This window comes from Pagrus pagrus, assembly GCF_965226575.1.
Source record: "Pagrus pagrus genome assembly, chromosome: 9".
NCBI classification, from domain to species: domain Eukaryota; kingdom Metazoa; phylum Chordata; class Actinopteri; order Spariformes; family Sparidae; genus Pagrus; species Pagrus pagrus.
Window position 1 is genome coordinate 21,697,900 of NC_140193.1, and position 27,856 is coordinate 21,725,755.

General features: G+C 42.5%; 1 protein-coding gene across 12 annotated transcripts in view; it reads left to right on the top strand.

Moving 5' to 3' along the window:
- The window catches only part of mcf2lb (mcf.2 cell line derived transforming sequence-like b), a 46,163-nt gene that overhangs the window by 1,710 nt on the left and 16,597 nt on the right, over positions 1-27,856 (top strand). For 3 of the 12 annotated variants that reach the window (XM_084361243.1, XM_084361247.1, XM_084361244.1), the window contains exons 2-5: positions 17,744-17,827; positions 20,375-20,489; positions 24,271-24,361; positions 27,651-27,770. In XM_084361243.1, the coding sequence (XP_084217369.1) occupies positions 17,744-17,827; positions 20,375-20,489; positions 24,271-24,361; positions 27,651-27,770 (410 nt within the window). Of the gene's footprint in view, positions 1-5,843; positions 6,588-6,887; positions 7,171-17,743; positions 17,828-20,374; positions 20,490-24,270; positions 24,362-27,650; positions 27,771-27,856 lie in introns of those variants that run through there. The other 9 variants (XM_084361241.1, XM_084361252.1, XM_084361248.1 and 6 more) reach the window with 7 other exon arrangements.

Below are 27,856 nucleotides of genomic sequence, written 5' to 3' on the forward strand. Positions count from 1 at the left end.
GTGGACCATGAGCGAGGAGGGCCCATGGCTACAGCAATAAACTGAACAAACTACGGCTCTGAAGGAGAATTATGAGCTGTATCGCTCTACTCCAGACATGCTATAAACAAAATTAAAGGCAAAACTGTCATATTCTTCTTTTTACATGTGCAACCATTAAGTGTGTGACATTATACTAAACATTTGCAGACGTGCAATCATAGCTCGCAGGAAATGTGAGGAGAATGTGGTGTGGCAGGAGGATGAGAGCAGTAATCGGCTCAGAGGAGAGACTCTAACGCTGATCACAGAGGACAGCAGAGAGGAAGGGAGAGTGAGGAATAGACAGATTCAGGGAAACAAAGTCAACTGAGGATGAAAAGGATTTAGCATTGTCTAATCTGGCAAACTGCTTGCTTCTACCAAGCTGAAAAGGAGGTGTCAGGTTGGAAAATGCAGAAAACGAACTCCCATCGTTTTCCTTTTCCCCCAGAGAGCAAGTTATGCACACAACTTGTCTCTGTGTTAGCTCCTAGTCTCTGGCTGTCTACAGTATTCCACATTTTGGCAAACTGTTTTTTCTTTTTTCTTTTAAATCCAACCCACCTCTCTATCAGTGGAGCCATTCAGTCATCAGTGAACGAGCAGAGCAGTTTACCACATCTTAGCTATGCTCAGTCGAATGTGTATTGGTTCGGTTTTTGATTGCTGGTCAGACAGAAGAGCAAATATAATATTTACCATGTTCACCATCTTCTTTTTGCCGTGTTAGCATGTTAGCACAATTATCACCTCATGAATTACAGTTGAGGCCGACAAGAATAAAATTTAGTCATAAACCAAAAGTAATATCAGAAATATAGGACGAATAAAGATTTGACCAGACTAGAAGTTAAATGAGACATATTCTGCTCATTTTCAGGCTCATAGTTTTATATTATGCTCAAAAGACACATCAATTTTCTCTTACTGTCCAATGCTGCACCTCTCCATTCCCCCTTTGTCTGAAATACTCTGTTTTAGCTCCTGTCTCTTTAAGGCCCGCCCTCCTGAATCCCACTCTCCTCTGATTGGCCAGCTTGGGCACGCCTGAGCCTGCACTGCTAACAACAACAGAGCAGCTGTGCTTAATCAATTCTTATGTACCAAACTAGCCACTAGACATAAATTGTGCAAATGTGTGACATGGTGACATAGTGTGACGTCACAAAGTCACTGAATTGAAGGCGAACTACTGACGAGGCGTTTCAGGAGCAGTGTTTTCTGTGGGAGACGGGAGCTTTTTTTAACTTTCACGATCTTTTACATGCAAAAGAAACAATATTGCACACTGAATGAAAGGGAAACAAATGAAAAAGTACAATAGGTCTAAAGGAAAGATGGAGATTTTGTTAAATGGGGTTTTAAGGGGTTTTCCATTGTCAGTGTATTATATACAGTAGAAGATGGTCGGCACGCCCCCAGAGGCAGGAGGAGTACCTGCGTAGAAAGCCTAGCAATGTACTGCTGTGGACAGGTTGTATTTTAGCCACCTAAAAACAGGCCCACCTAAGAAAACCTGTCTTAGTTTAAGTGCACGCTATATTTAGAATATTTTCACCATTTTACTTTGCAGTCAGACAGCACTTTCCTTTGGCACCACATTTACTCAACCGTAAACAACATTCTACTTGCAACATTTCTCTGAAGTGGATTATGTAAAACCACCACAAAATAAGCCAGATATTCACTTGCTTCAGAGCACAGCTGTACCCAACCACCCTGTAAGATTATGACACCTAAAAATACGTGAAATGACTTAAAAAAAACGGAAAAAAGGTGCAATTTCTACAGATGTTTCCCCTCTCCCCTCCATTCTTCAATACACTCTGGTTTATAAAGATATCCTCTTGTCTTAACTTGTATTTGTTGTTTTATATACCGCTGTGACTCAGACCCAAACACCTGAACACGGGAATACAGATGTCCTACAGTTGAGAAAAATTAACAAAGTGCTTAATAGAGGTTTGTAAACCTGACGTGCCGGATGATTTGTTACACAGAACCATCTGGAAAGGCACTGCTTGAAACTGTTTGGAAAAGGGCACTTTAATAAAAAATATACTTTTACTGGCTTACTTCAACCAATCAGATCAACAGTAGGAGGGGGCTACCACCAGCGGAGCCAGTTGGTAAATCAAAATTTTACTGAAGTCAGTCAAGAGAAGAGCAAAAACATTTTATCCACTGAGAAAAGCCTTCAGTACTATTTTCTGCTCTTCTTTCAATGAAATAAACTCCCCAGTACTAAGTTAACTGATGCTATAGCAACATCGAGGCTAACTCTCTGAGGAGCCACCACTGTTGTTGCTCCTCTTGCTGGTTGCCACATTTAAACCACACCCTTAGCTGCTGTCTCTGGCAGCCAGTACTTCTTCAAAGGACACTGATAGGTTCAACGCTGTGTATTCAGCAACAAGTGCATAGCTTGAAGCCTGTCAAGATGGATTTGCAAAATCACATTATCACGTGACCCCTCAAAACCAGCTGCCTGGCAAGGTACTGGTATAGTGTTGAAACAAACTATCTTCATAGCTAAAGAAGAAATAGGTCGATTGTCAGCCTCTCCCAAAACAACATGTATCACTGTTCCCAAGATTACATACAGCGACACGTCCAGCCAAACATGTACTAGACCTTTCTCCCACAATTTGGTTTGGTTTTGCCAAGAAAGGTTAAGGTTAGGCAAGATAACTACTTGGTTAGGGTTAGAAATAAACATCGCTGTTTGAGGTTCGGGTTGTGTGCCATTTCATCCAGAAAATGTAGTTTTCCCTGGATAAGTTAGAAGTTTGACCTGCTGGTGGCACTACAGGAAAAGTCAGGGGATCATCAACATCAGTATGCTTCATCCTCTGGGATCCATGAATATCTGTTAAAAAATTCCATTGCATTCAATCCAATAGTTGCTGAGATACTTCAGGCTTGACCAAAGAGGTCTTGCCGACCAACATTGCCGTCCCCAGAGCCACGCCCTAAGCATGACTACAAAATATAAGCTCTTGTAACCTGTGAATAAACAACAGTAGATCAATCATTTATAAATAGAATTGTTACTTGCTGCCGTGATAACAGACAGCTTCTCCTCGACTCTCGAACTGGGCTCTAACTGGGAGATTGACCTACTTCCAGTTGATTTAAAGGGACACATCCAGTTCACTGAGTCACTGGTCTGAGCTTTTCCAGCAGGAATTTGTTCATCTGCAGCCGGTGAAACTCGGGGGGCTGTTTTATTTATCGTGCAATTATAGGGACAGATTATATGTTGTGATCGGGGAGTTTTTTGTGTTGGCTAGTCTGTATTCACACCTCTCTGCTTGTGTGTGAGAATGACTCTCTGGTGGTGTATTTGCAGCTGAGCCAGGTTGAGGAGCTGAGGTTTATGAAAGTGTCTTATCTCCGGGCAGCCCAGCTGTCTCACACGTTCATGGTTGCTATTGGATCCCAGTCATTCGTTACTGATCAGATGCTGCTTTGTTGCATTGTTTTGATGGAAAGCACAAGAACGAAGGTTGCTTATAAATCAGGTACAAGTCAGACTTTATTGTTCACATAATGTGAGTGTCAGGTTCCTTTTAGCTTGAGGTCAGGGAATCATTGAACCTGCTTAAGTGAGCTGTGCTGCTCATCCCCAAAGGCAGAGCAGGTGTATAGCCAGATGGATCCAGCAGGTCACCATTAGTCTCCAGCCAGTCAGCTGTGGTCAGAAAGACACAAGTAGATGTAGCCAAGGAGAGTGTTGTTCTCTGTTTATTTCATTGCATTTTACTGAGGCTACTGTCACAATGTGATTGATTTTTTTATATTTGCTTTCATACTTGCTATTATTTATATGTATTGGAAATACTGATAGATTAATAATAACTTTCTTTGACATGCTAATGGTGTGGCTCTATAGGCAGCAATATACATCGATCAGCCACAACATTAAAACCACTGACAAGTGATGTGAGTAATACTGATCATCTTGTTATTATGTGATGTTCTGCTGGGAAACCTTGGGTCCCCCCTCATGGAAATGGTACTCCCCAATGGCAGTGCCCCCCATTAGGACAGTGTGCCCTCCCATGCCACAAACACTGCACTGCACTGCAGGAATTGCTTGAGGAACACAACAAAGAGCCCAAGGCCTTAACCTGGACTCCACATTCCCTAGATCCCAATCTGATCGGGCATCTGTGGAATATGCTGGAACAAGTCCAATCCATGGATGCCCCACCCCCCAACCCATAGGACCCAAAGGATCCACTACAAACGTCCTGGTGCCAGACACCACAGGACACCCCCAGAGGTCTTATAACTATGCCTCGACGGGTCAGAGCTGTTTTGGCTGCACAAGGGGAACCTGCACAATAATAAGCAGGTGTGAACTGCTTTTTGCTCAATGGCCATCATGAGGATTGTCTGACTCACTGGATGCCATTGTCACCTCTGTTTGCATCATTCATAATCCCTGTTGCTACGGGAAACAACAACAACCTCCGAGCTAGCAACCTACATGCTGAAAATAGCAAAGTTATTCTAACATTAACCTGGTTTCTAGCAGTATGAGCGTAAACAGGCTAGCAGCTCTGACAATCTCTTTTGCGGTGAATTAGCCATTTTTATGCCAGGGCTAACCTCTCTTCGTGTAAAACTAATTTCCCCCGACGAAATTTTGCAGGGGCACCATCGCTGCATCCTGGACACAAGATGATTGTGATTGGTTTAAAGATATTCAAACAAAAAAACTTTTTCTTTTTTCCTTTCCCAGACTGATAATGTGGGCAGCCAGTCCTTTTTCCAATGCTATGGAGAACGATCTGGCTATGCAAGACTACCATAAGCGTGGGAAGGGTTAGGAAAGTCATTGTGATAACTGCTGTGATCTGACTTTTCCTGGAGCGCCATCATCAGGTCAAAATCATAATTTGTCCATTACTTTGTTTTGTGGCCAAATACCTGCAAAACTAATGCTTCCATCAGCCTCTGCTAACTTTGCATTTGAGACAGTAAACATGGTGGATATTTTGCATGCTAAACATCAGCATGTTAGTATCACCCAAAAGATAAGACAACACCCGTCAGTCTGTTCACCCTGCTGCCGTCTGCCAAAAGATACCAAAGTACCCGCAGCCATACCACCAGACTACAGAGCAGCTTCTTTCCTCAGGCTGTGGGACTCCTGAACTCTTCATCAACACTCCAGCAAGTTCATCTTTCTGACTGGATTATTATTTATTAATGAGCACAGCCTCACTGCCTCACCGGTACAGCTGTAGTCTCATAGTCTTGTTGCATTATGATCTGTGCTGCTGAAATTGTGGGTAAGAGAGCGCAGGTAGGTTTTAGCTCGTGTATGTGTGTATGTAAATGTCCACACATGCAGGTATAGGGTTAGGGTTGGTGAGTGGGAGCAAGCAGTGATGATGGGCTGTATAGGAAATAACACACAAGAGGTGGATGATGCCTCAAAAGAGGGATCAGACCTGATTAACAGGGGAAGGGGAAGGGGGGGGCAGAGAGATGGAGGTTGATGTTGTGTGTCTCATCCTCCTGCAGTCGCCTCATCAGTATGTGTGAGAGTGCAGCTCCTCGCTTATTCTCTATTCTAAGCCTATAAACTGCAAGCTGCCTTTTGCTTGCCAGCTTTAACCACACAAACACGACCAAACACTCACACATAAACACATTTGAAAGCCTGCCAGAAAAGTCCTCCTCTCTCCCAATAAAGACGACCCACTGTGTTTGCTGCTGCACCTCTGATCACACACTGAGCAGCAACGCACCCTGAGAGGTCGAGGTTCAGCAATTTTTATTTTGCCGTTTTCATGCTGTTTGGATTCTTTCCTGGTTCACCAACAATGAATCTGGGGAGAGAGAAAGAGGGAAAGAAAAGGCAGATTAGTTGAGGAGTGGAGGAATATAATTAGCCTGAGCAGCAGAAGGGGATTTGTGCTCTACCGGCTGCCCTCTGCTCCTGCTGCCCTCCACCCTCCTCCCCTCTCTTCCCTGCTCGGAAAACCTAAGGTGTCATTAGATGCACTTGCGACATTGTGCATCAGAGTGTGAGTGTGTGTGTGCAGAGCAGAGCAGGGCCAATTCTCACCTCTAGTGTTTATTTCCGAGGTTGAGCCGACAGTGACTCAGCTTTTTTTTACTTGGTCCTGCCAGCTTTGCACCGTTTCCTCAAGTCCCCAATGTGGCTCTGCAGAGGACACCAGGCTTGTCTTGTTTGTAGCTCATGCAGACATCGCTTCATAGGATGTGTGTGAGAGCATGTCGTCTTGAGTAAGGGTGAGGCTCCTTCCCATGCCTGGATTTGGGGGCTGCGACTTGGAGTCTATTAGAGTGTACAGCGGAGCTTTGCAGGTGCAGTGAGGGGTCTCTCTGGATGACAGAGTTTGTTTTGAGTGTGTGAGAACAGCAGCCGGCTCTCATGTCTCTGCATGAGTTTCTGCGGGAGGGTGGTGAGGCGTCATGCCGCTTCATCAACCGGCTCAGTCATCTGATCCAGAACCTGGACATCTCTGGATCCCCTTATCCTTCCAGCCCTGGCAGCCGCAAGAATTCCTGGAGAGAATGGAACGGTAAGCGTGTGTGTGTGTATGAGTGTTTCTGTGGCTCAGCACGCTCATGTGCAACTTTTCAGTGTTTGTAAAACTACAAGCTTGTATGTTTATGTGTATCTACTGGCCAGAGTTCAGCAGGGCATCATGCCCAGAGCCTCACACAGTGTTTCCTGTGGGCTTCCCTCGCTCCCCACTGGGCTGTTTCTGTGTCTTTATAACAGTTTGTGTCTGTGCGAGTGCGTGACTGCGCAGCTCAAGCGGCCGCCTCGGTTTGCAACATACAGCTCTCTGCAGCTGCACTGATATTTTTCTGCAGCACTCACAGATTCTTCAGCAAATGCAGAAACTGCAGCACGCAGCAGCTCACCAGCAGACGAGTTGGTGCAAAGGAGTGGGAAGTGCTGATTAAAGCTGCTGAGTTTTCAAGTTGGTGTCCTTTCAGCTAGACTGTGGCCACTTTGGGACCTTGGCTTGTGCCACTGCGTAGAAAAAGGACTTTAGCGGGTCACAGTAACACACAGGGAGGAAAGCATGGTGAGGAAAGCCAGGAGGAGAGCTTCTCAATGGGATAGTGGGATGCCGATGGTTCCACTTAATTCACGTGAGTCAGGAGATGTACAGATGGTACTTTCTTGTTTCTCGTTGTGTATTTTTCTGTCCAGAAATGCTTTGTGACTTTGTGTCTCTGTGTATTGCTTAAGCTTGCTGACACCATGTGTGTGAAAACCTTTCCTTAATGTTGATGAGGCAGCCTCATCTCTCTCCAAGGTCGTCCTCAGATATTTATGTTTGTCCTGTTCCTGGATGAACGTCATTGCGAAGGTTTTACTGTGCCTGGCAGTTATGGATTGTAAGTGCGTATGTGTGTCTGCGTATAGTGCAGTATGTTATAGCATGCATTGACTGCACATACATTATGTACATGTTGTTCTTGTCTGCTCTGTTTGTCTGTACCTCGAGCTCTGTGGTTTCAGGGAAGTTCTCATTTCTTCCCAGCTCTGTTTTAGTCATTAGCCATGAGGTAGACTCATACAGGAGAGGAACTATGTTGTTGATCTAACAGTTGTTTGGTTGGAGGCCACTGAGCAGTAAAATCTCGAAAAGAAGGAATCTTTTTTTGAGTTGTTTTCAGACGATAGTTAGTTTGTAGTTAGTGTTGTCTTGATGCCATTACACCAGTTTGTGAAACTGTCAGAACCAGGTGTGTCATGTTGGAATATTTTGACTCTTCCAACCTGCTGCTGCACTCTGTATGACATGTGTTTTACCTCTGTCGGTCTGTGTTGGCTGAGGATTCACTCTTCCTAAGGATTAAAAGGTTTTCTTGGGGGATTTTCTTTATTGAATTGAGAAATTGTAAGCAAACAGAGTATGTTCTACACAGATTGCAAAGTGACAAACTAGTGATTTGGAGCTGTGTAAACAAACTGACTTGACTTCAGGACTTGCATTGACGCACTTGACAGTGTTTGTAGGTGGGAAGCCAGTAGAGGGATCAACGTCCTTAACACTGTTTATGTTGGAGTTGGCAGAGACAAGCACCATCATGAAGAGGGAATTGAGCACACTTAAAAGCGATCTGCTAGCTCTTAACTCAACTTAAAGTCCCCCACCAGTCAGAAATGTGTCTTTCTTCTTGTTCCTACAGTTGAATGTTTGAGCTTCGCTGTGTGGAATGATGTATGTGCACAGTTTGACACTAGAAGGCTGTTTTCACATTCAAAGCTCAAAGTGTAAATTTTCTCTGTGCTCATTGAAAACTGATTTTTACAGGCGGGCCTATGAGCATGATTTGTGACATCACAAATAGTTTGGAAGCCAATTTTTGCTCCAATATTCAGCATACACAAGTGTGATGTAGAATACTCCAGTGCAGGACTTTACGGTGAAGGAGGAGACATCTTGTGTCCAGCAGTTTAATGAGTAGGTGCCATTATAAGGATTTTTAAGTGGTAAATATACCTTTTTCTGCAAAAACCATTTCAGACACACATGAACTTATTTTGAGGTATGCATAAATTACAGAAGACTTGAGGGCCAAGTGAGGATTTTTTTTCCTGGTGATCCTGACAAAACTTTTTTTTCCTACTTCGTTTCACATGAGAAAGAACATTTAGAAAGATTATTCTGGCAAAACCCTTTATTCACCAGATGTCAAGTCATAAACACAGAAGAGAATACAATTTAGATCAGTAGAGGGAATCTTTAACACTGATTTAGCATTTTAACTTTGTCGAGCTCATAATGGACGTCTGTAAAAAAGGATCTAAATCGCTAAAGCCGAGCCAGAGATATTTTATGTTTTATTCCATACATTCTTCTTCCTTGTCAAAACTAACGCCTATTTTACCCACAATACAACTGGTCCGGTATTCAGGTGTGAATCTAGTCCAGGTGAGTCTAGTTGCAGCTAATGTAGCCTCGAGCCACTAGCCGCTTGTAAACAAATTTCTTTCTAACTCCACTCCTTCAGATGTTCATCATTTTCAAACACATAATCTTCAGCCTCAACTGACACTAACTCAAGTTACATCACTTGAGTCAATTAAGTAGATTATGCATAGCAACAAAAGGCTTCATGCAACATTTTTTTAACATATGCTGTAGTGCTACATAAGATCAGTTAATAAACTAGTTCACTGTTAAATCTGACAAAGTAGTTTTGCTTTTAAAACAACTGAGGAATCTGATCACCTAAAAATGTAGATTTTAAAGTAGATTAGTGGTTTTAGGTCATATAACTTAATTTTAATGGTCTACTTTACTTGGAAATTCTGAGTGAAGTCAACTTTTAAAACTTACAGTGTAGGTGGCTTTTGTTTTTTTACGGTAAACATTTTTTTTGGCATATTGTGCTGGTTTACACAGGTAAAGTATAGTTGATGCAGTGGTTGCTTTCAGTCGTTGTACTCACTCGCTGGCTTCATGTGAAAACCAGATGAATCAGCATCTCTCAATTAGTCTCAGGCTGCGAGTTGATCACCGCCCTGTCCCTTTGTTTGACCCTTTTGTTCAGTCTGAGCTGTGCACTTCTGTGACCCTAATGGCTCTCGTGTTTATCTCTCAAGGTTTATGACACTGATAACCTCGTGCATGCCCTTGGTCATAGACAAGTGTGTTTAAAGCCCCACCCACACTGAACACACACACATGCAAATGAAAGCCTTCATACCCATGCACACAGCATACATGTACACGCACTTAACACAATCAACTTCTCTTGGTCGAACCTTTTAGCACACTGAACCAGATAATGGCTGAATTAGGAGACAGAATGGTGTCTATCAGCGTGTGTTGGCTCAGTTATATCTTGTATACAACTCATTGAAATGGAATCTAAATCGCCACATTCAGTTAAGACACAGCGTCTTTCTTTGAGAGGTCTCATTAGAATTGAGTCTTTCACTAAGTTTGTAAGAATGGGCTCTTTTGAGTGGTGTAAACAAGAATAGGGGCTTTGAATGGATATAGTCTCTGAATGGTTAAATGGGGATGCAGTGCAGTGTTTGAATGGGCTGGTCAGAATGGAGGCTTTGTACTTTTGGTCCACATCTCCTGAGATAAGGCAGGCGAGGAGCCGGAGCTTTGTTGGCGTAGGTAAATGAGCGCTGGGCGCTGCAGTTCCTACCTAACTGTGACACAACATGGCATGACATAACTGATTATGTATGACTTTTTACTGTTACAGAGTCAGAACTGGATCTATTTCGGAGGTCAGACTATTAACAGGTTGCTGTTCAAATCAGGTAATCCTTTTAGGGGAGGGATACAGGTAGGGAGGGTGGGGTCGAGTGCCACACTGTAGCTTTTGTCTAGAGGGAAGGTAACCTGAGGTTGCAATAGGAAGTCCCCACAGTTACTGAGTGACGAGCTGCAGGCTGTAGAGCACCTGCAGCCTGACAGAGAGTGAGCGGCTGGTGAAAGGTGGAGTCAGAATGAGAAGGAAGTTGTTACCGTGATACCTTCTGCAGAGCTGCATGGAACAAGTGCAGCCGGAGAGGAGTGACCGGGACAGCAGGATGGGAGGAGAGGACAAGGCAGATTCAGGCTGCTTGATGGAAGAGGATGTTGAGGTCGAGCTGGACTCTGGGTTTTGCGTGGAAGTGGACTCAGCGCTGATGAGTGACAGAGAGGAGTTGGACTGGCTTGTGATTACAGGAGATTCTCTGTTTGCTAGTGATGAGCAGAGAGATGGAGCAGGAAGTCCTGGAGGGTATGGAGGTAGTCAAACTCAAGAGGAAGGAGAGATGGAGGCTGAGTCAGGGTCAGCGGAGAATGGAGAGACTGAAGGGGTGGATGATCAGACTGAAGAGGAAGAGACGGAAGGAGCGTTGGATGTGTGTTTGATGCCAATAGAGGAGAGTGGGGTTCACGTACGGATCTCTCTGGAGGAGGTGGAAAGATACTACAGATTTATTTGCTGCTGCCGCTGGCTGCGTGGTAGGTGTCAGCTTTTTTTTTATCATGTTCCCTCATGTTTTTTGTATCACAGATATAATAACATGATCGCCACAGTCGTACAATATTTGTTCTTGTGAAGAGTTACTTCTACTTCAAGTAGAAGAAGGAGAAGAAGGCATGAGATGGTCTGTGTCCATATGTGTTCTGTCATGTTTACATACTGTAATCAGACAGAACAACGAGTATGTATTTATGTCCTTGAAACGGTTTGGAATGGCTGAGGTAGAATAGAAGAAAGTACAATTCTAGCTTTTTATTAATTTGTACAGAGTGATGATTACCATTTTCTAACTTGTGTTTTTTTTCTGAATACAAACAACATTCCTATTTCTTTATCGCATTAATAAAGACCAGCACATTTGTTAATGAGATATGTCGATCAATAGAAAATTAGTTGACAACTATTCGTAATTTTTCTGGCAGAAATGTCAAACGTGTGTTGGCTCCGCCTTCTTCAATTTGCTGCGTTTCTGTCATTTATAATAGTCAAAGAAAAGTTGGGCTTTGAGACTGTTGGTTGGACAAAAGAATCAATTTGAAATGTCATTTGGGGCTCTGGGAAACTGTAATGAACATTCTCACATTTTTTTAATTTCATAGGCTAAACCAGTGTTCTTCAGTACCTGGTCCTTGGGGCCCCCTGTCCTGCATGTTTCAGCTGTTTCCCTGCTCTGCTGAAGCCTGTTGATGAGCCCTCATTTGAATCAGGTGTGTTGGCAGGGAAACATCTAAAACATGCAGGACAGGGGTCCCTGAGAACCAGGACTAAAGACCACTGGAGTAAACGTTTAATCATAATCTGCAGATTAATCAATCATGAAAATAATCGTTAATTGGAGCCCTATTGTTAACCATAACATCACCTTAATCACCGCCCTTTAACCCCCATCTGAACCCTCTCACCCCTTAGATATTATCTGTCACTGCTCAGCCCTCTTTAGAGCTCCGTCTCTGTCGCTCCCCCTCCATGACCATGACTGTAAGCCCCTTATCCCCACTTGTTGCCCTCCCCCATCTCTCTGTTTGTGGGTGTCCATCTTCCCCCCCCCCCCCCCAACTCTGAACCATCCAATATTTGGACAATAACATATTTTCAAAACCAGAAAAGAAAAACAGTTTAGCACTTGGAAGAAACTTTGGGAGTTTCTAAAGGAGTTTTTTCTGAATCATTAACAAGCTAATAACCAGCTGCTTCTACAGTCTACATTTTGTTTTGGTCCTCTCTTTGTGCCCTGTTGAACCCGGGTTTCAGGCTTCTGCTCTAGTCCGCTTTAATCTGTGTCAGTAGTGGCAGGCAGTCCAGGTGTGTGACTCTGACCCACTAACGTTTGACTCGTCGCCCACAAACGTGAGCGTGAGTGGACACTAATCTCCATCGTTAAGCCTTTTAAAGAACATTAGCGTCTCATCCAGCAGGTGGTGTGTATGTGTGTGTGTGTGTGTGTGTGTGTGTGTTTACATGTGTGTATGTAGGGAATGTTGGGACGTTGTTATGTTTGTTCAGGGTGTGTATTTTCTTATTGACAGAGCAAAAAAAAGTGCTTTAATTCAATTATTGTTGTTTGGAGGGAAAGATAAGCTTTCCATTAGTCATTTATACTGCTAAGTTAAAACAGCAAATACTTTGCTATCTTCTAATTATCTACCATGCAGTAGAATGAAGTCAAACATGAGTAAAGTAAACAATAAGTCATTTGAGCCTGACAGGCTTCACAATTCCTGTTTTCATGTTTTGGATTCTGTTTGCTGTATCAATGTACATTATAGGAGTTTCATTTAGACCACCTCAGAGACGATAAAACATAATAGATTTTTTTTTCTAACATCTCTGTTTTTTCTTTTATAAGATCCTAGTGACACATCGATACTTGCAGATGAGATCGGAAAAGGATGGTTTCACTGTTTTCTTTTGTGAGAAATACACAAGTGTCTGAAACTGGCTCATCCCCTCTCTTTTAATGGCCTGAGGAGCTGCTAACGATTGTATAACACTGTGTGAACGCTGAATGGAAGTTTGGAAGGAAGCAATGAAACTAGTTTGAAGAAAGGAGGAAAATTTGCCCAAAAAGTGAGTGAAACTCCCAGGTTGCAGGGGGGATTTTTCTGTAACAGAATAGCCTCTATGTGGAAACAAAGTGCCGCCATTGCTGGCCTGGGTTGGGGGTCGGTTTTTATTTGATATGTGTGGGAGTTGCTGGGGGCAAGGTGTGGCCGAGGCTGGGTCAGAAAGAGGAAACTGACGGAGGTTTCTGTGTGAACTTGATTCCACGAGGAGCGTGTGAGTGCCTGTGTGCGCTTTGCAGATGGTTGGACTGCTGTAGCTCTGTGTCCTCGGGCTTATCTAGTCTCACGTCCACTTGTCTGACTTCTGTTAAGTACAGCACACACCCTTGCTTGAGGTGAAATTAAAAGAAAAGAGGAAAAGGACGCTGTGTCTCCAATAACATCTGATATCAATCATTTGTCCCTAATCAATATCTGTTAAGTGCAGATGTCAGTGGAAGTAGTATCCAATCAATAAAGCAGAAGGTTGATATAAAATGAGTCTGTTCCCTGATTTGGCTCTATGGTCAGATCAAAAATGGTTTTATGATCAATAATGTTTGTCCAGCTACAGGTAGGTGTTTAATTTTTAACAGATGAACTGGTGCAACCTTTGCCACATCACAAACAGGAGCATTTCCAGTAAAGTAGAAGAGGAAACAGACTGCTGTAACTGATCATTGTATTTGAATGGTTCCTCAATCTTTGCATCAGCCTCGGTGCCATGTGAACAGAGGTATTTGTATTTGTGATGTTATAAACATGTCAAAGGTGTTTTGATGTCACTGATCAGTCATAGAGATATCATAAACTTAAAGGACCTGAACACCTATTTTCTGGATCTGCGTTTACTGTAGGCGATGGTCTCCTCCAGGAACAGTTTTTGTCATTTCACATGTGAGATTTATGTTGATGCTGTTTCGTCTGTGCTCTTCTTACTGATTTGATTCCCCCTCTGTCTGAAACACTCTGCTTTAGCTCCTGTCCCCACCCTCCTGAATACTCAGTCTCCTCTGATTGGTCAACTCACACAGGTCTGAGCCAGCACCGCTAACAACAACAGAGCAGCTGTGTTAAATCAAGTCTTATGTGCCAATCTAACCGCTAGGCATAAATTATGCAAATGGTGACGTAGTGTGTTGTCACAATGTCACAGAATTAAAGGCCCGATGTGGCGTTTTAGGAGCAGTGTTTTTCTGTGGGAGAGAGGAGCTTCTGTTGGTGCGGACTTTGACCTTTTTAACTTTCAAGACCTTTTACATGCACAAGAACACTGAAGGAAAGTAAAAAGACAAAAAGGCCTAATATGTTTCCTCTAATTTGCTTTAGAACATAATCTGCCTAATTAATGAACTGTAATTTGATGCTGCAATTATCAGACTATTTAAGTTGGTACACATTGGTGTTTGATATGCTTATCGGTAGGTAGGAAAACAATCAAAAGAAATCATACGGCATGCTGAGTGAAGTATAATAGAATTGTTCTGTAAAGTCGTCAATTACATACTCAAAAACAGTGGTATGGTCCTTTAAGTTCCCTGATTAGCTGAAATCCTATGATTGATGTTTGATTGTTTTGAACCAACAGTCATGGCACCAGCTGGTCTCAGAGGGAAAAGGTTTTAAATAGAGAGGAGACTGAAAATGCCAGACCAAGATGACACACTTGAACGAATCCTGTAACCAAACAGTGTGTGTGTGTGTTTGTGAGAGAGAGAGAGATGGAAAGCAGGCAATGAATGTCAGAGTACTTATACCCTCAGGCCAAAAGTCACCTGATAGGTCTCATTGACAAACAAGCCTCCTTAGTTTGTTTGAACTGGAGTCAGAGGAGGGTCCAAGTGAAGGGGCTGTGCCTGTAAAGAGACACAGAGACAGGATCATATACATGCTAGATACATACATACATACGATAGAGACAGGACAACATTTATAATGTTGATGGATATTTTTTGTGATACTCCGAGTATGAAGCCAGGTGTCTGGGCCTGATGTCACTACTCAGCCAGATGTCAGAGAGCAGGTAGGGTTGCACACAGGGGAGGTTGTTGGGACGGACTGTGTGTAGTTTTGTAAAGTTGTTCATTGATTTTGGGTAATTGTTTACCAAAGTAGTAAAACAGAAAACTATAATCAGACAACAAACAAAAGAAAGAAGTGGCTCTGATTGTTAAGTTTTTATTATTTTTAAAGTCCAGGAGCAGCAGTCCAATGTTTTCACACATTTCTTCTTACTAAAAATGAAAATGCAAGGGAAGAATGTGGGAGCGCTAGCCCTAAACTTACTGTATATACAAACCTAATATACTGTATAATGTTTATGGGCTTTACAAATAATAAAGTAAAACACTACCCACAAAGAATTGACCTTTATATAATCTCTCTACACATTTCCCAGTGTGGGAAAGATGTGGTAATTCTGTCTGGTTTGCCTCAGGAGAACAGAGCAAACAAAGTCAGACTAAGATGAAAAGTCAATATTGTTCCTGACTGTGACTTGGGCACGTTTGAAAACATGTTTACAGGATAGTGCCTCTCACTGTGAGCCACTCACTTCTGATCAGCTCCTGGCTCTTCTGGTCCTCCTTGTCATTTTCCTTCGTATTTTTCACCTTTATTTTCATTATCATGATTCAGTTTTGGAAGCTGGATTTGTAGGTTTATAAGATAACATTATTTTGACTTTGCATGCAGAAGCTTTGCAGCTATAGTCCTAGAAGTGCTTCTTAATAGAAAATGGAGATAAGTTGAAGAGCTGAACCACATCAGGTCTGTCTTAAGTTGTAGTCTCCTTCTGCTGATTTGCCCTGATAGAAGGCATTTGAACACAAATGTTTGCAAACAAAAACGCCCCGAGGCTTGATGCTGAAAATTACCTAACTTCACAGTAGCTTCGCACAGACTTTATTTCCCTCAGACGTCTCACTGTGACATCGACTTTTAAAACAGGCATCTGCTTAGTTCAATGAAACATGATGAAACAGCACAAATGTCATACATCTTGTTTTCTCCTGGGACAGAAGAAGATGATGTGCGTGTTGAGTTTATTTTGTTTGTGGGCGGCTGCAGGAATCCAGTGAGATAAGAGTGAGACGTTTGAATGTTTATTTTTCTGTAAGGACAAATAGCTTTATAGAGATGTCACGAATGTTAACAGACACATTGTTACAACATACAGTGAACTGTACCCACCTTGTTAAGTGTAAAATAATAGGATGTGTACGTTCTGAGCTGATGTAAACACGGAGGAGTATCATTACAATCCCACAGCAGACGAGCTGCACTTTGCCAACTGTTCCTGTATTGATCTGTTTTGCTCTTTGCCGCACAGCTCTCATTTTCAAGCTGAACTGCGGTCGGTTTTCATTCAACAGAGGCAATATTGAAAAGTTCCTTGAATAAAAATCAATGCATACGCTGTATATTGGAGGGAGACTGTGTGTGTTCAGTGCATATTCATGAGGCCCAGCAGCTGGCAGACACAGCTGTGTCTCAGTGTAACTTCTCAGAGTAAATATCTGTGATGTGTCTGACTGCTTCACAATGTAGATATACTTGTTGTAACGATGGTGATGAGCATGTAATGATACAGTAGCTAACGGTAAAAAGCTGTCTGGCCAAAACGTCACTGGCTAGACGACTTATGCCCCCCTGCCCTCTGTCACCCAAACTTCCAGTTTGATCCCTGGTATAACCTGCATCTCCATCTACTACTGTCGGAGTAATGGACCTTAAATCTGATTATTTTAATCCTTTTAATGAAGGGTGACCATGGGGGATGGAGAGGGGCTGAAGGTAGAGTGATGAGACCTGCATTAACTTTTATTTTATCAACACTGTATATCATCTACAAGAGAACAGATCTGTGGGCACGTCTCCAGTGGTCCAGTGGTCACCATGCAGTTATATTTCTTAGAAAATGTGTGTTTAGATTTTAATCCTGCCTTTATATAATTTGCAAGGAAAAGCAGCTCTTTATATTCCCTGTGTTGGTTGGTTGCGTGTGGGAAGTGACAAATGACACCTATGTAATAACAACCCACCTGCCAGAATAAATATTGGTAATGTAAGCATTGCAAATCACAGATATATTGTTAGGTTCAGGCACAAAACCTACTTGGTTTGGGTCAGGCAAAGATCATGATTTGTCTTAAAATACCTGTTTTGGTCGCCACAAAGATGGTTGAAGATGTGAAGACTTTCTGTCAATAGTATCTGCTTTTCACAAACACGGCTTGAAATTCCCCCGAGGGCTCCTTAACATTATTCAGATGTGTCACGCTTACAAATATTGAAACGCTGTGGTTCCTCGTCAAAAATATCCAGTGGTTTCACACTTACAGGTGTCGAAATACAGTCTCAAACTGCGGTGACTGGATTACCAGACTGTGGTGGTAACTCCACAGCCTCCTGAAATGAAAAACAGGTCATCAACATGTAATGTGAATAATATATGACACATTTTGTACAAATCAGCCAGTATGGTAGTATAACGTTTACAGCTGTGAATGTATCAGCGGTTTGCAGAAACATTAACTGCCAACGTATTTATCCTGACGACTGGTTGTAAACATGGCAAATAAAGAGACTTGATAACTAACAGACCTGAGGCTCTCCTCTTATCTTTGGCTCTGACGTCACTAATATTTGCCTTTCTGTCTTTTCTCCAGATGAGATCATGCAGCTGGACAGCAGTCCCCTCCGGGCTGCTGACATCACCCCTGACCTCAAGAGGAAGTTTGCCTTTCTCTCAGGTGACACTTCTATTTTTCCTGTCTGTCTGTGTTCCCTTTTTCTCTTGAGTCAATTCTTCTGCTGTCTGTCACTTTGTGACAGCATGTTTCCAGGATAGTGTCTGTCGCTGTGTGACACTTCCTTCCTTTAATCCCCTGGCTTTTCTGGTCGCTAGCTCCCCCTCTACATTTTCCTCATCATTTCCCGTCAGGATTTTTATGCCTCCATCCTATTTTAACTGAAGTGCACTGTCATTATTCAGTCGTAGATGCTAAGAGGCTCTCCTAAATTTTTAAAATAACAGAATTTGTATTTTGCATGCAGAACTACAGCTCCCTAGCCCTGTAAGTGCTTTTATATAGAAAATGCAAAAGCAATGAAGAGCTGAAGAGGGGAGTGCTTCATGTTTTTTTCACAGCTCTGAACTACATCAGGTGTGTCTGTCTGTTTGGGGATTTATGTTTCTGTTTTGTCTGTCATGTTTATTCTCTCTCTTCATTAACATACTGCTAATCATCTGTCTCATGTCTGCCTTCCTAGGACTCATCTACATTTTAGCTCTTCCACTTGACATTTAAACAGTTCATACAAACGGCTTTTTCCTGGCAGTTATGAGATGCTATGCAAATGTCACCGCCCTCCTTCCTCTTCACTGTTAGTCAGGTTTTTGTCCTGATACCCACTTCCTTGTTGCTTTTGTAACCTAATTCATATTTCATTTACTTAGCGTCTACATTTCCAGTTTACCATAAACATGTTTTCGTCTCCACAAAAGTCTTTTCATCATATTTGAGGCGTCTTTCTGAAAGATATTTCCAGATATCTGTGACATCTATTATTTATCCATCAGAGGACTGTAAGAGCTGTCTGCTCTGTGTCTCAGTGGTGACCTTGTGGCGGCAGCAGAGTTGGGAACCATTTTGAAGACAAAGATATGAGCAGACGTCGAAACCATGACCATGCACTTGCTGTTGCTATAGTGACGAGAGAAGAAAAGGCAGACAGATTGATATTCCACTCACATGCGCTGACAGAGCAGCTGTTCCACACAGGGAGTGTGTGCGTGTGTGTGTGTGTGTGTGTGTGTGTGTGTGTGTGTGTGCGTGTGTTTGGTTGTGTGTGTGTGTAAGAGGTGAGATTGAATGCGTCAGTGTCAACACCAAACATTGTGTGCAAACATGGCAGGAGCGATGTGCTTCACCTCTGTCTCTCATCAGTTTTTAATATCATTTTTTTTCCCCATGTTGTATAGTTGTCTGTCTGTCTGTCTGTCTGTCTGTCTGTAAAATTTTCAGTGGTTTGAGGTGGGCAGAGCTCTGTCTGGAAAAAGTGATGTCACAAACTTCAGTGCACCAATCAGGATTTAACAATATTAAAAGCAGAATCTGATGACGGTTGCTAAGCCACTGTCAGTTAGATCTGATCAGACGACCCCCACACAGTCCAGAGGAAGCAGATTAGCTGAATTTGTGTAAAATAAAAAAAAGTTTTAAAAAGTCACTGAGGACATTCTTTCCAAACATTATCTTTGTTTGTTGCTTCCTTAGTCATGAACCAAAGACAAATGCATAAGATTGAAACCAGGTCCTTCAAAGTTAACATTTGTGGTTAGTTGGGATGTGCGATTTAACCAACTGCTAAAACTAATCAGGTGCTTTTAGATTGAAACATTTCTTATTTCAAAATCTTAGCTTTTTCAAAATAAGCAATTTATCTGTATTGGGAAAAAATAGTTATGACAAACCACTTATTTATTTAGAGCCTCATCAGCCACTGCAGAGGTGGAGGCTATTCTTTCTTGGGTCAACACAAGTATCAGGTTACATCATAAAATACAATTATTAAAAAGCACAAGGGAACAAAACAAATACAACAAACAACAAATCAAAAAAAATATTCACAACAATAAAACTACGAATGACAACAGTACCCACATTACGTCATTTAAACATTTCATACAGCTTGAAAAGCACAGAAAAGCTCAGTAAAATATATATTATATTGGTCATATGGTCGGATATTATGCAGGAAAACCTGTCCTATTTGGGCTGGTCTTCTGGTCCATTACATATTCTCTTTCTAAAAACAGTTTTACAAGTTACATGTGTGTATTGTCTGATGCTAAACTAGCATCATATCAATCCAATGTTAATCCACTTGCTTTTTTGTAAAATTTTTGTTTTGTTTGTTTGTTTGTTGTAAAATGGAGGATTATGAGACTTTATCATTTGTTATGATAGATGTTCAGACCGTTTTCTTTACAGCCTCCAGTCATCAGACCTTCAGCTTTAACATCAGTGCCCCCGTGTGGACACAGCGTCCTCCTCGCAGCACTCTATTGCTTTATTCTAACTGTGATAAATCAAAGAGAGTTGTTCTTGTCAGATTGATCGACAGTGACAGTATGACAGCTATGATTAGTTTAAATGGTTATGTCTCTGCTTCATATATTAAACTGTCCTATAATTTCAGTGCTTCGGTCCCCGGAGGGATACACACAAAGACACATTCCTATCTAATTCCTGAATATTCGTGTGTAAATGTTTCTCTTTATTTCTGTTTTCTAGGAGGCAGAGGAGATAACGGCAGCCCCATCATTGTGTTCCCAGAGTTCCCTGCGTTTGGAGAGATCACGGACAGAGAGTTTCACAATGTGCTTACCTACCTGACTAGTGTTCCCAGGTAAAGTTCACCAGCTAGTGTCACACTTAGGAAATCATACACACACACACACACACACACACACACACACAGAGAGAGAGAGAGAGAGAGAGAGAGAGATATTGTTGCATATCCTTTGTACCAACTGTCTTACCCCTTGTTTCACCACTGATTTTTCTCTCCACCCTTCTTGAGTGTTCTTCCATAGTCCAAAAATAAATAAACTTAAAATAGACAGGCAAGGGAGTGGCTGTATTGAAGTGAGAGAGGCAATAGAGATAAGATAATAGATAATAGAATTAGGCTGCAGTCAAAAAAATGATGTCCTACTGCATGTCACCATAACACTTTTCCTTGACCTTGATGGCAAATGTCAAGATGTCAAGGAAAGATGTGAAGGAGAATTCAGAGCTTAGACCACATAATACATAATATAAAGACAAAAGAAGCACTGAAGCCCCTTTCCATGCGTTTAAGATCATTCAACCAGCTCTCATCATGCCACTTAGGCACTTCAGGGTCATTTCCATCAGTGAGGAACCTTCCTAAGCAAAAAAGACTATTCAACGGCAGCCTCAGTCTGTGAGGACGCCTCACTCCTTTGTGTATAAAGTCTGCCAGTAGGTGGCAGTGGGTATCTAAACACAGTCTCACTGCATGAAGGTGTAGGCGGCAGTGGATTTGTGCAGTGGATGAGACGCTCAGTGTATTGCATGGAAATCTGTAAGGGCAGAATGTTGTGATTACATTATTAATAAGATAGCCAATTACTAACCCTGGGTCCTTATCAGTCTTCTGCAGACAGTCTTTGTATACACGGACAGACCACATGAGACAACAGGGGGAGGGGAAATGTACCAAACTATCTCTTTCTCTACCTATTCCTCAGAAAAAAACAAAAAAATCTCCTGTCCCATTTGCCTGTACATTTTTTACTTTTTTCTCTGGTCACGATTTAGCCTTTCAGTGTCTTGATTTAGCTCTCCCCCTGGCTGTCCCAGCCTTCCTTCATCATTTCTGGACCGGCAAAGTGCGTTAAAATAGAAATTGCAGTGACTCTGACTGTTTGACTCTGAATAATGCATACAGACAGCTGAGCAGAGCTGTGCTCTGAAGTACGTGTGTTATGTATTCACATTATCTACATCTGTATCTGTATGAAGACACACATACATGTGCTCGTGTTGTAGACCTTTAGAAATGTGTCAATACAGCATTTTTCTTGTCACATTTTACTTTTGAATCATTAAACTGAAGCTTTATTAATTTTCTTTTTTATTTTTAATTTTAGTCAGGATTCAACTTTTCCAATATTTCTTACTCAATTTCTGGGAAATGAGGATTTTTTTTTTTTTTTATTTAGATCTAACCTGAAAACCAGCTAACATTTGCATTCATTGTGAGTGTCTAAATTTACCTCCTTGACTTAGCCATCGTAAGGAGGGTCATCCACAGGAGTGCCGTAGCGATGAGCCTCAAGCTGTTCTCAATATAGAGGCAGATGGCTGCAGCCACCTGAGGGACCGACAACCCCGACAGGGCACATACAGTCCACAGCCAGGGGCAAATGTCCTACAGCTGTATTATGTCCTTGAACAGCTGCCGCTAGTTTAAAACAAATATTTTCAGATCGATATTAATGACTTAATTTTTTCTTTAAAATCCTATCATACCACACATGCTCGTTACCATGTCATATAATAACTGTAAACATTTTATCCAAGTCAAGGCCGACTGCTTGGATGTTTTCAATTAATTTCAATTTCAATTTATTGATCATAATTAATTGTTTTAGGTTTAACATCTAAACACACCCTGCAAATGAACTAGTAGTCATGTCCTTGATCCCATCTCTCTCCCCTCTCTCTTTATATCTCTCTTTGGCCTTTACAAACACTTTATGGTACAGAGAGCTGACAGTAATATCCCAGAATTGAAACACATTCTGCACTCATGGCTTTTTAATCTGTTTCTAATTTAATATACCAGTGCTCTTATATGCTGGCAGTCACTTTCTCTGCTCTGAGAGGGGGGTGGGGAAGGTGTAGCACGTGTGTTGCTATGTCTGCATATGCATTCATGCAGCAAATTTCCCTCATCTTTGCATCGCCATCAGGCAGAACTCACAGCTCTGACACTCTGTCCCGAGAAATCCAATTATTATGAGGACACTCGAGCAGCAACAACACCGCCAGACAACTGGTACAAAACCTAAGATTTGCACTGTCTGTGTGCACATTTACAGTATAAATTAAAACTAACTTTTCATTTAGAACCAAACTTTTTATTTATATTTTAGTATAATGCAGAAGATGAGTCCACATATGATATTGATTGTTTATTTGTGTATTTATATTGTGTAGTGCCCCTAATTAACTTTAGCATTTTTGTGAAAATGTGCCATAGTTAGCTTAACTGCTACTTAACACTCATATCCCAATATAAAAGACATATATTATGTAAAAATGAAATGGGATACAAGCAATAGCATGTCATCTGACACACACAGCACACATTTTCATCGTCTTCCTCTGCTCTTCTCCTCTCAGCCTCAGGTGCTTTATGTTCCACCATAAACCAGCCTCTCATCTCAGCAGCCGTAAATGTCTTGAAGGCAGAAAAAGCTCTTGTCCCGCTCCCCCGCTCTCCTCTTCCTCCTCCTTCTCCTCCACGGCTGAGATGTAAAGCAGTTTGTGCTTTGAAAGCCCAAGTGGCTGTGAGAGTCTGTGTAGATGATTGAGTGCGGAGCCGAGAAGTGGGCATGATGGAGGAAGAGAATAGTCGAGATGAAAGGGGAAAAGGATGAGAAGTGCCGCTGTGAATGTAAATGTTACAGTGAGAGGAAGCAGAGAGGCAGACATGGATAAACTGTATTTTACTAATAAATGAAGCCCTCATGCTTACAGTGGCATCCTCTTTGAGTCTGTCCCCTCCCCCCACATCTGTAAAGATCTGCTCACTGGCTACCAGAGCTGCTCATCACTCTGCAGCCATCCTGTTATAGGAGAGTGTCTCTGCAGCTCCCAGTGTCTCATTGGACGGCTGAAAGATGCAGGGCAGAGGGGGGAGAGACCGGCTGGATGCTGTGATGGTCTGAAACATTTGGCTCCCTCTCAGAACAGAAAGCTGGGATCTACCTCCGAGACACATCCTCTTCTTTTGTGTTTTTATTTTGCCCTCATTGCTTCAAGGACTGCTCTTGTTTGTGCACCGAGAGTGGCGGACATTACAGCGAATACTTGAGGATTACTTGGACATTTGTGCATGAAAGGCTCTGAGGTGTTCACATGCAGCCATGCTGTAGGTGCATCATGTTGTCATTGATTGGTGGTGGTGTGTAAACCGTAAAGCCCTCCTCTCTCCTGGGACCAGAGAGGACAGGGGAGGAGGGGGAGGCACAGGGAGAGAAGTGGGGGGCTGGATGGAGGCGGATGGCCAAGAAATCTGGAGGTACTTCACAGCGTTTCCTTTTACGGACTGGTGCAGCTGTCTGAGGAGATAAAGAGCAGCATAACAAAACAAGGAGCTGTGAACACCCACTTAGGTTCTCTACTATCTTAGTCGGCACACGGGGAAGGAGAAGTACATGTATGTTTTTGTGTTTTCTTGTCCTGCTTGAGTTCTTTTCTGTGGCTATTAAGCGTCATTACATTGTCATACAGACTTTCCAGACTAAACTGCAGTGTGTGATGTTACATGTTTCCTGGAGGTGAAAGCTGATGTGATCACCTCTTATCACCACTCACTGTGCTGTCAAATTACAATCTTAATCTCATCACGCTCTTCTCTCTCTGTGTTCCAGTTTGTCCTCGACAGATGTGGGTTTCATCCTGGTCATCGATCGCCGGCAAGACCGATGGGCAGCCGTCAAGGGGACCCTGCTCCGCATCGCAGTAAGTTTATCTTTGTGTGTGCACTTACTTCCTGTCTGCATTGTCTGTGTTTTGCGAGGCCTTGCACCCTCCCTCACTCGCCCACGGGGAGAGGAGGTGTGTCAGGCCAGAGAGGAGAGGTGCTGGAAGCGTCCCCATCACTCTCTCACAGCTCCAACTCTAATATCACAGCCACCCTGGGGGGGAGGTTAATATGAGCCAACCCCATCCTTGAACTCTCTCCCCGTCACCATCACAGCCTGCCATGTGTTTCCATAGCTACAGGGACAAATAAAGAGTCACATGCCAAAAAAAAGAGAGAGGGAGATGATGTTTCTTTTGTTCGCACAGTGATTTAAATATCTCACTCATCATCTTGAATTTACACGTCACAAATTGCCAAAATTAATGCAAAATGTCTTTTTAATTTATGTATGAGGACTCAGAAGGTGGCAGCCTACAAACCTACTGAGTTTGAGTCATAGTTTTTGCTTTTCTGAAGCACAATCAGTTGCTGTGTGGTCCTGCAGTAAGAGAATCAGTTACATAAACTGTGCCCTTGTTTTCCTATCATATCTTTCATTGCTACACAATGGTCCATCACACCTTTTTCTGAGACAGAGAGCTGATACTCGTCATGTCATTCATGGTGCTGAATGAAAGGAATGCAGATGTGGAACATCAGAAGTAATCAGGTTTCTGATTACATTTGCAGTCTCCTCCTCTGGGAATTGAAAAGCTTATCTTTTTATCTGTGTCTCATGTTTTCTGTTGGGAAGTGATGAAGCGCGTGTGCGTGGGGGAGAACCACCCCCACCACACTTCTCTCGGTATATTGCTTTTTTGGGATGTTAACAGCACCACGATTCCCTTACTGTTGTGTAAATGCAGGAAACACAGGAACATTTGCAAATTTCAGACATCTTGTAGATTATAAGAAAGTGTTAATAATTGAATACGAAGCTTCAAGTTTCAAGTCGGGCAGGTCCTCACATCAGAGCACTAAGCCAAGGCAGAGAGGGATATGCGAAACGTCTGAGAGAGGGAGAGAAAGAGAGATGTATATCACCAGCCGTGGTCTCGAGAGACCTGGTAGACCACGTCGCTCATTTCAAATTAAATCAAGCTTTATTAATCCCACGAGGGAGACTTTTACAGACTGACAGGCCAGTAATAGGGGGCATTCACTCATCCCTGCAATCATGTCCCGTTTGGGCTGATTCAGCCCGGCTGCTAAATGGATGATGATGAAAGCTGGCTCTTGTCAAGCTGCTGCTGTATGTTTGTAGTGGAGGCTCGTTTATGTTCAGAGCACACTGCGTTGTGCTCACTCAGCGAGGTTGTTCACTCAGTGTGCACATGCATGACGGTGTGTGTGAGAGAGACAGTAAGCGGGGATATTGAATGTTTACACTCTCTTTGTCTTCTTGTGTGTCTGTGTATGTAAACACACTTGTTTGTACATGTGCTTGTGTGAATGTGGGTCAGTGTGTTCTGAGGAAAGCTCCCCGCTGCCGTGCATGGCTGAGTTTGATCTGATGACAGACAGAAAGTGTGTTTTATAGACTGCTCCTAATTAAGTCAGCAGAGTTACTGTCAGTCCCTGAAGCATCTCCTCCACGCTTGTCATATATCTGGCTCTTCTTTGAGGCTTTGTGTGCATCTGTGTGTGTGTGCGCGTGCGTGTGTGTGTGTGTGTCTGCGTGCACCTTTATCTCTCAGTCTACCACTGACAAAGAACAAAGAAGCAGCATGACTGACCATGACTGCCAGCGACCACAGATCCAGGCTGCATGGTTGAGTGTTGCTGCGAGCTATAATATACATATAAACATTAAAGCTGGATATATTCTATAGTGAGGCTGCTGTCAAAGCCCGTGGAAAGACCAGAGCTCATTCATTCTTACTGAAAATGTAAATGTTTGGTTAAAAATATTTGGTTTTATCTTATTTAAAAAAAAGTCTGAATAATATCCAGAAAAGCTGGGCACTGTATTTTTTAGGAAACAATGCTGATATACTCAGTCAGTCGAATAGTGTCTGAGTCAGAGACTATTCTCGGCTGCAGCTGTGGGGTACTTGTGAGGCTACTCGGAGGATTTTTGCCAGCAGGACGGTGTTTATGGGATGAACGACAATGGTTGTGTAAATCACTATGAATGAACATAATACCCAGTGCAACAGTGTGGCTCATTAATGTATTTTTAACAGTTTTTGGACATCTCAGAGCTTTATCACACAGAGGAATACGATACTGTGATTTGATTACACAGGAAATAATTGTCAAGATCATATTAAATTAGGTTTAAATTTGTTTTGTGTTTTATGGGATTTATTGACAAAAGACAAAATATGAACTCGTAGGAGGTCAGTTTCAGAGTGTGCTGTACAACTTGTTAAAAATCATTAAAGTACCACTACCATGTTATAAAAACATTAGTATGTCCCACAATAATTTCCACCTCTGCAGGTGGTGAGCGACCCTTTCCACAGTGCTCCTCCTGGTTTTAGCAGGTCAGCAAGGACAAACGCCAAATTGATTAATTAATTCCATTAACAGAGCCCATCCCACGTGGTTTTTCATTAACGATGTATTCATTGTCATTTCTGCTTAGACCATCATTCCCTAACTCACTCGGGGAAGGCCGGCCTATCGGGCGAGCCGTCCGTTTAGGTCATTAGCTGATTAAAGCTGCATTAACCATCCCACTGCCTCAGGAGGGGAGATCAGTGTCCGCCCTCCACCAGCCATCACCAAGCAGCTTTCACAGCAGTGCTTAGCCTGTCAGTGGGTGTCAATCATGACATTTTAATTGGCATTTAATTGGTTCTATTGGCTGAGCTACACAGCATGACGCAGTAAATATTAGGAGGATTATTATGGATTTTGCTCAGTCAGGATATCTTTGCTTTATGCTGAGTTTGTTTGTTAGTGGGGAAAAAAATCTTCGTCTCAACGATTACAGCTGGGTAAAGAAAATGCTGAATACATACAGTTGGAGGCGACTTCTTTTACCTCATTATTCATGCAGAAGAATCTCAGAGGACATGAAGATTAATGTCCCTGCCAAAGGAACAGTGCCCCACATCCCCCACATGTTTCAATTTTCCTGTACTCCACACACTCCACACACATGTCTGAATGTGTTGGAGCCAGAGTTTTCACATGAGACGCATAAAGGGAGGGGATAATATAAAGGAAGTGCAGAACAGAACATGTCCCGCTCAAGCGTGATGTATAATTGAGTCAGGTTGGAGGAGGATGCTGTCTGCCCTGTTGTGACGGTCTCCATCTACTCGCTCCTATCAGGGCTCCTTCCCAGGGAACCTCCAGCTGGTTCTGGTTCTGAGGCCCACCACCCTCCTGCAGCGTACACTCTCTGACATCCTCTTCAAGTTCAACAAGGATGAGTTCAAGATGAAGGTGCCGGTGCGTACAGTCATTCTCACCTCTAGAAACCTTGACTTGTGTTATTACATCTGCATCCAATTCAACTCAATGAAGGAAGAAGATGT